Source organism: Egretta garzetta, unplaced genomic scaffold (assembly GCF_000687185.1).
Source record: "Egretta garzetta isolate BGI_Z169 unplaced genomic scaffold, ASM68718v1 scaffold447, whole genome shotgun sequence".
Classification (NCBI taxonomy): Eukaryota; Metazoa; Chordata; class Aves; order Pelecaniformes; family Ardeidae; genus Egretta; species Egretta garzetta.
The window spans coordinates 455,579-469,072 of NW_009260397.1; the positions used below are offsets into that span (position 1 = coordinate 455,579).

General features: G+C 45.8%; 1 protein-coding gene across 1 annotated transcript; it reads left to right on the forward strand.

Annotated features, from left to right (window-relative positions):
• Window positions 1-241: 241 nt before the first annotated feature.
• ADORA2A (adenosine A2a receptor) lies at window positions 242-13,488 on the forward strand. Its single transcript, XM_009643142.2, is given in 3 exon segments — window positions 242-1,131; window positions 8,615-9,443; window positions 9,445-13,488. Coding segments are annotated over 3 exon segments (1,311 nt in total). The 5' UTR covers window positions 242-781; the 3' UTR covers window positions 9,577-13,488.
• Window positions 13,489-13,494: the final 6 nt, after the last annotated feature.

The window sequence follows — 13,494 nt, forward strand, 5'->3', positions numbered from 1 at the left end:
CCTTGTTTCTCATTGCCACTGTGAAATACTGCCTTCTTGAACCTTGGGTTTGGTCCTGCAGCTTTCAGGATAGACAAAATGTGAGATTTTTGCCAATGTTGTATTCTTCTAGGTCTGTCTAATAGCCGTTATCAATTTAATGTGCCACTTTAATGAGATTTTTCCTTTTTCCATCTCCTCCATAGAGCTGATTACTTAGCATATGTGGTTAGTGTTTGTTTTTGTTTTGATTTTTTTAAAGGAAGCTACAAGTGAAGAAGTTGAACGCTTGCTTCAGTTGAAGAGAATATTTCCCAAGTCCTAGGGGGAAAAGGTGAAAAAGAGGACCAGAGGATGTTGATAGTAGGTATGTACATGACAGGAAGCCACGACTAGCAGTGTGATTGTCAACAGGAAACTGAAAGTTACGGCCGATGTGATGCTGCCATACAGTACACTTTCTGTGTTGTGTTGCCTGGTGGACTTTGTGGCCTAGTGAGCAGAGTACGTCTACATGAGATATTCACCTGTCCATTCATCTGCTGGAGCTTGAATTATTCTGCATCTGGCTAATCCACTTTGCTGGAGTTGGCAAGCCCTGTTCTTTACTTGACACCTGCTACTGTAAAGATCTTCAACAGCTATGGGGAGAAAAGGGTGCAGTGAGCAACTTTCACCGACTGGCAGCTGAGTGCTCTTCAGACCCCAGGCAGCTTCGAGGTGACTTGGCTGTTCAGTGCTCTGCAGATATGAACGCTGAGCTTTTCTGGCACGTTCTCACGTTGGCCTGGTCGCTCTCACCATGCTAGTACATGGGAAAGAAGACTTCCTTTCAGATGTAGCTTACATCATCCTGGAACTGGTCATCGCGGTGCTGGCCATCCTGGGGAACATCCTGGTCTGCTGGGCAGTCTATCTGAATAGCAACTTGCAGAACGTCACCAACTATTTTGTGGTGTCCCTGGCTGCTGCTGACATTGCTGTGGGCGTGTTGGCAATCCCCTTTGCCATCACCATCAGCACTGGCTTCTGTGCCTTCTTCTATGGCTGCCTTTTCATTGCCTGCTTCGTCCTGGTCTTGACTCAGAGTTCGATCTTCAGCCTCCTTGCTATTGCCATTGACAGAATCATTGCAATCCGCATACCCCTCAGGTAAGCACGGGTTGGCCTGGGGGGACGGAAGGGGACTCGGGTGGTGAGGGATGTACATCAGTGCAAACAACAGATCTGGTGATGAATTGAGGAAGGGAAAGTTAAATGAGGAGCAGCACTTTTTCCCTTGCAATTTGAAAAAAGCTTTTCTAGGTCTTGAAGGCTGCCTTGGCTGCTGGATTTTCTGGTCGCTTCTTCTTCCAGTTCTTCTCTGTCCTCGTATGGTGTGCACCCATGGCATCACAACAGCGCTGCCTAGGAGCTGCCGTTCCATATTTAGACAGGATCGTGCGGAAACCTCAGTCACTGTGGGGAAGTGGAGCTAAAGCAACACATGGTGGAGGGCAGAAAGGGGGCGAGGTCAACTTGTCTCCTTCCCCAGGGGGAGAATGGGGGACTCCGCCTGCAGCTGTGGCAGCAGCGTTGTGAAAAGTGTAGATGGGGATTTTCTCATTAAATGTGAATGGGGAAGATGCAGCAGGCTATGAAGAAATGGGCCTTAGGAAGATTTGGACAAGCTTAGGCACTGCCTCTGGAAGCAAAGCATGTATTGGATCAAGGCAGAGGTTTGTCCCAACCCAGACCTGGAGGTGGTTATCCCGTGGTCTCTATTCTGGAGGTTAAAGGAAGAAAAGGACATTTAAATATTAGAGCTTGAAAGCCGAATATGACTAGCTGCTACTTTGTGTGCGGCCAGGGAGGCTGATGTGGGACAAGGGGAAGTTTTGCCACATGCACAGGGGCTGCTACTCACTTCAGTCTTCCAGAAGCACATTGTTGTGACGGGATATATCTGACTGTGGGCGCAGAGCAGCATTGTGTTTTGTGGGCTGGGTTTGAATGCTTTGTGACAATGCTTCCGAGCCATTCGGTAAGCTTGAAAGATGTAGAGGAAGCCCCAGGAGAGGCCAGCGCAGGCAGAGTGTAGGAGTCTCCTTCCTTCCCGTCTTGTCTTTAGGAGGATGCAGCATGCTCTCAGGAATGGAAAGATTTGTTAAAAAAATGCTGTGCTCTCAAGTTTGAGTTTTTGGACATCCTCACTCCTGTTGAGTTTAAATCACTTGTGTTGACCTGTGCAATTCAGTTTTGTCTCTTGTGAATACTTTGGTCATCCAGCACTTATGTCGATTACCACAAACCTCCCATTCAAAAATAGAAAGCATTCTTTTCCCTAGAGCTGCGGAGATTACCTTTCCATGTGGACCAGCGCAGCATAATCTTTCCTGAAGCCTTGCCTCAGCAAGCTTGTGCTGCTTTAACATTACCGTTAATTGTTGGTTTCCAAGCCTATAGTCATACCTCTACTTTTGATGTAGCTGTAAGCAATAACTATTCCATTCCATTGGGGAGAAAACTCTATGGATATTAGTTACCTATAAATTGGACTGTCCTCACTTTTCCACAGCTCTACATATAGATGGTTTCAGTTTATAAACCAAAATAATGACAAATGGTACAAAGAAATACATGTGGAGTAGCTCCTGAGCTTGCCTCTGAAATGATTTTGAGAAGGGCTAATGTCTTTAATTTGTCTCTCATGAGCTAACTCTGAAGATTTTTGCTGACAGTTTAAGCGCTCTTATTGCTAGAGGATGACTTGCCAGGAAAAGGATTTTAAAAATCTGGATTTCTGCCCATTTTGGGGGGTATCATTATAACTATATTGTCTTGAAAATTTAATTTCCTGGAATAGCCAAAGTAAAGAGTCTTTTAGAAAAATCAGACTTCATCAGTGCTGGGCACTGTACGGGTTTCACCATTTCATTTTTGAAAAAGCAGAGCACAGCCTCTTCTGCCCCAAAACCAGTGGAGGTGATTGGATGCAGAAACCTGCAGATAGATTCATGGGTTCATCCCCCTCCTTGCCCTCTACTGGTTTGTCCTTTTACAGTAGGAGCAAAGAACTTGTCAATTGTCTTTCCCTGTAAGAATTTATGGATGAATAAGCATTAGATTTGAAGCCTCAGACATGTTGAGAAAGTGAAAGCTGATTAGCTGAAGAGGGAAATGTGATTTGATTCAGACTGCTCACATCCTCATTTTTTTCTTTTTCTAATATCTGGCTGTCTCAAAAATGTGTCAAACCATTGGAAAGAAAGTTCTGCCACTAAAGATGCCACATTTTCCACCATTCTTTAATGCCTGGGAAAGCCTCTTCTCTCCTCCTCAGAGGACAAGAAGGGTAAGACCAGGCATTCCTAATATTCATTAGATGAGTGCGCTTAAAAAAATAATAAATCAGACTTACTTCACTCTAGCAAAATTGAAAAGAGCTAAACCTATTTTTTCTTCTTCTTTTTCTTTTTAACTGCTTCTTGTCTGATTTGTCCTAAGGAAGGTAACCACATGTCTCAGTGGATACATATGGGCATGTGTATTCCCATACAAATAAACTGTCGGCATTAAGGAGGCAGAAGAGTGGGGTTTCTGATACTGCTTGGGTTTGGACACTTCAGTACATAATTAGAGTTGCTTTTGGAATTATTTTTCTGGGGATAAAAGACCCTCTCCCAAAAATTTGCAGTGAGGAAAGACATCTATAGGTAAAATTGAAAAATAAAAAAAAAAAAAAAAGTGTAACGTCTTATGGGTTCTACCTTTCAAATGATTAAAACGTTGTGTAGAATTTGATAAACTTTCCAAAAGTTCTCAAACACTTTGCTTACTTCTGCTAGGTTTTATACAAACATAGCACTCTGCAGGTGGCAATAAAGCGCTCCCAAGGAAGTGAGTCTGAGCCATTGTTCAGTCTAGGATAAAATCCAAACTCTGTCTCTGACGTGGCAGGTACCTGACAACCTGCGCTTGCCCATATAAAACCCCTGGTTGTTCTAAACAAAAGTGGCTGTGAGTCTGAGCTCCAGGATGAAGTCATGGGCCGAGAACAATTGCCGCTTTCCAGGCTCTTTGGTGCCAGCAAATGCTCCGCGGGCACAGTGCCCAGCCACGTGTTCTTGTGCAGGCATTTGTGGTAAAGGTACTCCCATGGTGAAGGACAGGTAGCTCCGATGCACTGAAAAGAGAGGAGAAATTTTTCTTCCTGCAGCCAAACAGAAAAGTTTTCTCAGGTTACTGCTTGCTGTGTGTGCTGGATTCAGCGATTCACCTGTGGCATAAATACTTATGCAGGTCATACACTGCCAGCTACAGCAACTTGCTGAAGTTGCAGGCCTTTTCCCCTGATGAAAGTTGCTTTGGAGGTGATTGACTGCCCAAGCTACTGGGATGCTTCTCTGGGAAAGCATTGCTAAGGTGCAGCTCCCTATTGCTTGGAACACTGGGACAGATTTATCCCATGTAGCGGTGGTTGAAACTGCAGCTCTGAGGTGGCACAGGGATGCCAGAGGTTAGGAGAGCTGGACATGAAGAACTGGCTTCTCAAAGCCTGGGGTAGGAAGAACAGGGGACGTGAACACAAACCCTGAATAAAGTACAGGACATGGAAGGGAGCTTTGTGCTGAGAACAGTCTGTTTCAGCAGTTGCTTTGATTCTCTAGGGTTGCCTTCTCAAATGCTCATATATGAGCATCTGAATCGGTGAATCAGGGATTTAATGTTTTATCATCACTTTGAGCCATATCCGGACTTATTTCTTTCCCTGCTCACCACAAACCTTTTGACTTTATGACAAGCGTTTCCTACATGTGCTCATGTTTGTGTCAAATAGATCACGGGCAGATTCAACCTAATACGAAAGAATAATGTACTTCCTCCTTTGAACAACCATGGGCATGGCTTTGGAAGCAGTGCCAGCTGTCTATGGCTTCATGGGCAGTGGAACTTGCTGTTACCAAGGTTTTAGCCTGGAAGCTGATTGTGCCATGAGCAAAAGAATGGTGTCTGGCCACCATTATTGCTTCTGCTCTTCAGAGCCCTGTGCCCACCTGTGGGATGCCCCCCTACCCAGTCTCCATTGCATAGCCAAGCACTAGCACCAGTTAGCACCTAGTAATAGGGGAGACAGTTTCCTGAATGTCGGTGGTACATGAGAAGGTCTGGGTTTGTTTTCTTGCTCTGCCCACAAGATTTCCTGGATGATCTGGGATTGCCAGTGTCTTGCATTTCCAGATACATGTAATAGGGATAGGGCATCCTCCTTTTGTCTTGCTGCCTGTGACTGCAGCTGCCTGAGGTGTGGGCTGTTGAGGGATGTGTTCAGTAAAAAGCATTTTGTAGTGATCTGTTAAAAAACATTGAGCACAGCTGGAATTCAGATCAAAGCCCAGTGCCCTCAACGCTGAGCACAGGCTTTCTGGTGTGATGCAGTAAAGGTGGCTGAAGCGTGCTCCACGCATGGCAGAGCCATGCCAAGATGTGCGGTGCTGTCAATCAGAGGTGGGTTTGGAAGACAAGCAGCAGGCTGGTGGGATGCTGTGACGATGAGTTAGGCCAGCAACATACCATGCAACATATGAAAAGATTTTAACTTCTACCTGAGGACTCTGTGGTTTTTATACCAGCTCTGTCTTCCACCCAGCTTCATAGTTTACGAATCAGACTGGTGAGGTATTACACTTTCTTCAGGAATTATTGTCTTGATGACACAGAGCTGAGGCCAAGGACTCAGAAGCTTCATATCCTCAGCCAAGCTACTTTAGGCAGCACAGATGAGCTGTGCGTTCACCAAGGGCAGATGCTTTGGCGTCAGTTTGCCAGCCTGATGGTTGGGAAAGCAGCAGGGCAGGTGAAATTATTTTGGGGAAAACATCCACAATTTCCTGTGTTTGTAAAAGTGGGGTTTGTTTTCTGGAAGAGTCTGGTGCCCTATCCCCACATCCAGCTCCACTGTGAACGTCCCTGTGCTCTGCACTAATGTTCTTTGTGTCTGGAATTTCACAAGTAGAAGTCGTCATTTGTGTAGTGAGTCCAGTATTTCCAGGAAGCCCGAGAACTGCTTGTGCAAAGACAATCCAGTGCTGTCTGGACACACCAGACATGCTACAAAGTCACCCGTCGAGTATGCAGAACATGGGCTTAGGTGTGACCAGCTCCTTTCAGCAGGCTGTGTCTCCTGCATAGGTGCCAGCAACTGACAGTCTATGTGACACTTCCTAGAAGCCCTGAAGTTGGTATGAACATGGTACGTAGAGCTGTACAGCACGGGAGATACAGAGAGTAGCTTTGGCCTGGCTGCTGTGAGCCTAGAAAGATGCCTAGACAGGTGCGCAAACCCTTCAGCGCCAGCCTGGTGACATCTCTAAGTGGAAAAAAGGAATGAGTCCAGGAAAGTCCATCTGGACAATAACCCTGCCTCAGCCAAATCAGCCTGCAGTGTCTCATGTGGGTCCTAGAAACCAAGCTCTCCCAAGTGAATGGACACTTCATTGAGTACCTGGCCAACGTAGTGCCACACACTGTGTGATGAGGTGGTGATGTGAGCTTTCCCTCTTGACCCTTGGAAACAGTGAGCAGGGTGTTACGGAAATGCCCTCGCTGATAGGTTGGTAATAGGCGCTGCCTGCACAATACACTGCAGCTGGAAAGCAGGAGGCTGCTTGGGTTAAGTGCTGTTCCTAAGCCTTGTAAAGTTTGTTGCATGGGAATCCCCAGAGGGTGAGAGGGAGGGAGAAGCTGGGGGGAGGGTGTTTGCCTAGAGCAGTAATGAATATATTTTTAGTGGACGGGAAGGGACATCTCTAGTCGTGGGATAACAGCTGCACAATTTCAAAATTCCTCTGACAAGATGTCGCTAATTCCAGGGCTGTAGGGTTTTTAGGGGTTTGTTCTGGTTTTTGTTTTTCCAAGCTTGAAGTGCCTTCAGCCAATCTCTTGCTCCCTGAGTGTACTTTTCAAAGCACAGATGCTGTTTTGCTGTGTTGATGAGGTCTGAATGTGGGCAGTTCCCTGCTACCATCCATGCTGTGCCCTTAGCATCCCCTAAGCGTTGAGCAGGATCCACTACTTGCTGGAGAAACCTCTTTCTCTCTCAGAATCAACTGAATCCCTCCCTTATTTCTGGAAGGAGGATTTCTGTATATTTTGGGTACTGGGAATTGTGTGGTTAGCTCCATCACCCACTCCCTCTTTTCTGATTTTGAAGTGCAACTGAGAAAGGGAGACTCAAGCCAGCCAAGTCTTGTGTGGAGCCACGTGGGTTTTTTTCAAGGCCCATTAGCAGGGATTTAAAGCATGTGCAAGGTCTCCATTCTGTACTGTGCCCGGCAAAAGCAACCTCTCCTCCTGTCTTGAACTTGCATTGGGATAGGAGCATGAACCTGTGGGATTGCCTATTTCATTGAGAGATGGAAAGATTTCTATGGCTTGTTGGATTTTTTTTTTTTTTTCAAATGTTTGTTTGCTGAGAGAATTCTGGGGACAGAGGGAGAAGCAGCACTGAGTAAACACTGGGAGCCCAGCGCTACCGTTGTCCGATCACAGACACATGGGGTCAAGTACAGTGTGGGACTCATGCTGGACAATGTGGGAATCTGGCCATCTACTTTCCATGCTAAGCATTACCAAGGGAAGGAAATTGCATTGAAATGTTAAACTGTTGCCCTGATTTACATTTTCAGAGAGAAGAACTGGTGGAGTCAGCTCAGGACTCGCAGTAACCTGTGAGGCCTTGGGAACGGGCCGATATTTCAAACAAAGGTCCCTGGCTACACTGTCAGGTTCTTGCCGTGTTGCTTATTGTCTCTTTCAACAGATCTTGGAGAATTTACTGCTAAGAACACTGGCTTCAGCCAGGCATATCAGTGCCTCCACTACTGAAGTCCCGCCTGGTGTGTGCAGTGCAGCCCACAGCACACCTGTAGTCAGCACTGTCCTCAGCTTAATTCCTCCTTTCTGAGAAAGACATGGGGTCAGCTTAGCCAGGCTGGTGAGGAAAACTGCTGACTTATCTCAGCTATTTACCAGGTTGGTGGTGCTGGCCTTCTTGAAAGTGCTGTTGTGGAGCAGTGAGGTGCTGTGCAAGGGAATGCCAGCCCGGCTTCTGCAACTCAGTCAGCAGACTTTCTCTGGAGCACACCTGAACATGGACACGGGGCCGATGGCACTGTGCCTGCGAGTTCCTTTGTGCTATTTGGCTTACAGAGCTACTGCAAGACAGACCTAGCAATTCCATGCTATGAGGCTGCTCCTTTGCCAGAAGGGAGGAACTGCCTCAGCCTTCGGCAAGAGAGCTACAGTGGTCTTCATCCCCAAGGGTCAGAGCAATGCTGCTGGTTATCCAGGCTGCAAGGTCTATGTGCATGACCAAGTGGGCTGGTGGAGTGAAGGAACACAGATGAAAACTGTATTAATTTCCCTGCTTTTCTGTCACCTATTTACTGCCTAAAGGAAAGGGGAGGGAAATAGGTGGCATACAATGTCACTATGGAGTCCTTGCTGTGCTGTGCGGGTTCTGCACAGCAGTTCAAAGACCCATCCTAAGAAGCCGGTGCCTTTCATGCTGTCTTCTGGGACACTGGGAAGTTGCTTGGGTGTCAGGGGCTTGTTGAATGATACTGATGTAATTCCCATTTCCTCTGCTTTATAGGTACAATGGCTTGGTGACTGGCTCTCGAGCTAAAGGTATCATTGCCATCTGCTGGGTATTATCTTTCATCATCGGCTTGACACCAATGCTAGGGTGGCACAAACGCTCCCAGATCGAAGAGCTGGGTTCCAATAAGTCCTCTCCCATCAACTGCAGCAACAGTATGGTGGCATGTCTCTTTGAGGCTGTGGTCACCATGGAGTACATGGTCTACTACAACTTCTTTGCCTGTGTGCTCTTGCCTCTCCTCCTCATGTTTGGTATCTACTTGAAGATCTTCATGGCAGCCCGGCGACAGCTCAAACAGATGGAGAACAAGATGGTACATGGGGAACGTTCTCGCTTTACTTTGCAGAAGGAAGTCCATGCAGCTAAGTCTTTAGCCATCATTGTTGGGTTGTTTGCAGTCTGCTGGCTTCCACTACATATTATTAACTGCTTTACCCTTTTTTGCCCAAATTGTGACCATGCTCCCCTCTGGCTGATGTATCTGGCTATTATCCTGTCTCATGCCAACTCGGTTGTAAATCCTCTAATTTATGCCTACCGAATCAGGGAGTTTCGACACACCTTCCGTAAAATCATCAGCCAGCATATCCTGGGCCGGAAGGAGCCGTTCAAGGCAGGAACAGCCAGCTCTAGGACTTCCAATCATGGTGGGGACACAGAGAACGCCAGCATACGAATCAGTGAGTATGCATTAGAGGTATACACCAATGGAGAGATCCACAGGGATCCTGAAAAGCAGGACTTAAACAAATGCAAAGCCGGCTTGGAATGGCACCAGAATGGAAATGCTCTGGACGTGGAGACAAATGGGCATCTCCCGCAATTCCTGCAAAAATGGGATTCTCTCAGATGCATGCATGAACAGGGAGCTTCACAGTGAAGAGCTAATTGATGCCCAGGTGTCTTACTCTGATCTAGAAAGAGCAGCCTTCGCAGCAGCTGATGTTTCCTGATGAGACTTTCAAAGTCTTCCTGGTAGAATTATTTTTTTTTTCTATTGGTGACCTCTGCCGTGGTAGAAAGGGAGGTTGGGGGGGCGGGGGGAGAGGCGTGTATTCAGATTGCTGTGGAGAAAGGGGTCCCTACCCAGGACTGTTGGGAAGATCCTAAATACTAGACTGGAGAAAAGTCAAGAGACCACTGAAACGGACTGAGGATGGGGGGACATGTTACCTGTCAGTGACCTGTCACCAAGAGCAGTGCCAAGGTCAAAGATGGCATTCCAAGTTCAGCACTGGGAGACTGCTGATGCAGGGCATATCATGATATCATGCTGTACTGTGTATCTGTGGTTGTATGTCAGTTTTGCTGTCTTTACCAACAGAAATAAAAGCATGGCTGGAAGTATTCACTGAATTGCAAAGAGCAACAGGGAAGAGGGATAGCAACATCTATTGGTCAGGAAAGGGAAGGAATTTACCTGATGGGAACTCTGGATACCTTCAACCATGGCATTTTGTCTTTCAGTTTATGTTTTTAAAGCTTATCCTGCAATAGGTTGCTCGAATGTGGGTTTTTTTTCCGTGTCTTGATAAGATTACTTTATATTAAGTTATAAAAAAGATGGCCAAGAACTCATATCTATTCCCTGAGCACTCAGTGTTCCAGATGCACAAGGCAAATATAACCTCATAGCTCTCCACTTTGTCCAACTAATAATGAAAACGGAGACTGTAATATGGATTCCCCTTAGCAAAAGGGCTGTTAGCAGGAGTTGGTGCTGCAGATAGCAGACAAGCAGGCCAGGCTGTGGTCTGTGTCACCAGGGCAGTCGTGCCCTGAGGTGTTGTGAGGAGCTGTCGGGTCTGTGAGCTGTCTGTGTAGGCTGGTGGGCACTGCCTGCTTTTTCCCCCTATCTCTGTGCTTGTCCTTCTGAGCTCCTAGAATGCAAATTCTTTCCATGGGCCTAAACATGTGTGAGGGGAACTGATTTCCCTATTTTTGTTGTTTTCTCAGTGTAAGGAGGATGCTTATCTAACGCTTATTTTTAAAATTGCAGTGAGCTTTATTTAAACACCTTTTCTGCCAGTGATTTCAGTTTTTTCCTGATGTGCTTTACTGTGAAACCCGATGTGTCCCTGCGGTGCAGAGGCCCACAGAACTGGGTCAGTCTGGTTAGAAGATGTTCCTTCTTCGAGGAGCTGAAAGGCGTCAGTAGTAGTGGAAATCAGCTTACAAACTGCAAGTAGTCTGTTTGTATAAGTGCACAGGCAAATCTGTATTGCAGCAAGGGTATGCACTGATGTGGTTTCTTGTAGAGGTGTTTCACAGCAATTTGATAATTTTCTGTATCACTTATGAAACCTGGTAGCTGGACAGCCGAATGCCACATCAGCTTGAATTCTACCCAAAGATTGTCTGGTCTTTGTTTTCCAAACAAATAATGCATGTCCAATACTGCCAGCCTTCTGGAGAGACAGGCAGTGATGGTCCTACTGGAAAGCTAAAAGTCTGGTAATTCCAGGGATCTGAAGTTTATTCCCTAGCTGAAAACATCAGAAGTATCAATCATCCCCCAACCCTGGCTTCTCCTTGTGTCTGTCCACTAACATTTCAGAAGCTAAATAATCTCATTTTTTGGAAAGGGGAACTGGATTTTGATATTTGAGGAAGAGCAGGTTGGGTTTGTGTGTTCTTATTCTATGTTTGTTTTAAATGTCATGAACTATTAAAAATGAAAAGTCAGTTTTATTTGAGGAGAATTTTCTTTTTGACAGACTCCCTACATGAAGGTGGGGAGTAATTTATAATGCTGAATGTGTTCGAGTATGTAAATGTTCCAGGCTAGCACAAAGCTTACTGTGAGACGGATAAAAAGATGTGGTTGCCACCACCTTAGCAGAAAGACAGACAAGTTTGCAGAACAATAGACTTCACAGTTTAATTGAATTGCTGCTTTCTTGGCATGGCTCTTCCACATAGTCTAGCGTCAGAGGAGTGGATTATCACTCCAGCACCATTAACAAACACTAAGCCATTTCCCTGTGACTGACGTCATAGGTAGTTCCTCTGTACGGTGACTTGGGATCTTGTTACTCTTGATCTTTCTGAGTGGAATATTTCTGTAGGTTATTTGTGAGATGGTTTCTCTGACCTCCTGTAACAGTGGCAGAGGAACTGAGTCAGGAAAATGGGGGTCTGATCTCTTCAGGCCGCAGTTGGGAGCCGAAATGTTTCTAAGAATAACACAAGATTACATCCGGTATTCATGTCAATAGCTATTAGGTCCACAAAGAAGCAGAGCAGGGAAGGAAGTGTGGGAAAATACCAGCATTGCTCATGTGCTGGAACACACACGAGTGCAGAAGTGTCTCCTATTGAGCTTTAGTTGCCATTGCATAGGGATGTTTTATGCCACATTGCATCAGACTTTGAACAGCTGATGTGGGTTGGTTGCTTTCTATTGTTCCCTGAGCTTCTTCAGATTCAGTTATGGCAGCTTCTTGCTTGGTTGCCACAAGAATCAAGTTGATCTATGGTGATGTGACAAACTTGGGATTGTCCCTCTGGAAAACTTTCCTGCCCAAACAGATTGCCATGCAAGCTTACTGAGTTTCCAGACGTCTTGAAATTAGCTGTTCTGTTGCTGTTTGAGATGCCCTACCAAATGTGTCCAGTCCCTTTCAATATTAGTGATCCAGATTTGAAATGAAGAGGGTGTGTGAAGGGGCTGGGGGATGCACGCAGGAGGAAGTGCAATGGGGATAACGAGGCAGCGTGTTTTATATAGAATTGGAAATCTGTAGTCACAGGAAGGAAGGGATGGCAATTGCACCACACGCTGTGTGCCTTCTGGCAAACATATGTCTAGAAATGGACCTTCAGAAGATGTTTCCAAAACAGTTGTTGGGGGGAGCATGAGCCTTTTGAACAGAATTTTGGACTTTTTATTTCTTGGTGCCTGGGGATCATGATTTCAAGGCTTTCTTTTTTAATAAAGAAAAAAAGAAGCTTTAGGGTCCCATCAATGAAGTGTTCTTTCCTTCTCCTGGCAGCACTCTCCACTCTTGAGAAAAGTACGTCTCTTCCAAACTGCATAGGGCAGGGATCATTAGAAAAGTGAAAGTTAAAGAAATTTTTCCTAACTTCTCCACTCATATCCCCATTTTCATTCCAGCTGGAGAAAGTTTAGCTGTTGAAATATAGCTGTTCTGGATAAACAAAGATGGTACCAAGACAAAGGGAAGAATGAGGTGATCATCAGGAGAGGCTGGAGAAGGCCTTCTTGGGAATCCAAGGTGCAGTGGGTCCAGAGAGTAAAAGCTGGGGTAGGAAGAGACTAATTTTATTGAACTGGAACGTCTTACTAAAAATGGCTCAAGACCCATATAGAGATGCGGTGCCTCATTTGGCATGAGGGCATTCCATGGATTTCACCATTCCCTGGAGACTCCTAGGCTCCAGGGTTTATTTGCTTTATAGGATTTTAGAGAAAGTTAAGTCTGATCAGTTGCCAGGAGTAATTTTATCAAGCGTTGTTCTTGGGGCCTTCTCTTCAATAGGGCACTGCTTTTTGTGTGTGCAAATACATGCGCTTACAGCTTTGTCATGCAGAGTTTTTTTGCATCAGTAATATTTCAAAGCTCTGTTCAAGCTTGAACTGCAGCTCTTGACCAGAGAAGCAACTTGGCATGGTGGAACGGCTGGGGTTACTGTAGGCAGAAGGGGTTTGCCACTGATCCCAGCTGGTGTTAGGAAGCTTATTGATGGACTTGGGAGTTGTATGGGGTAGTCTGAATTTTTGATCATTCTTTGAAAAGAGGCTCCAGAGGATGCTGGTGGATATAGAAAAGTCTCTAAGGTGTGGGAGCAGAGAGGGTTAGGATTAGATGGGAAATCTTGGTGGTGAAGGAAGATTTGTAGGGTAGGTG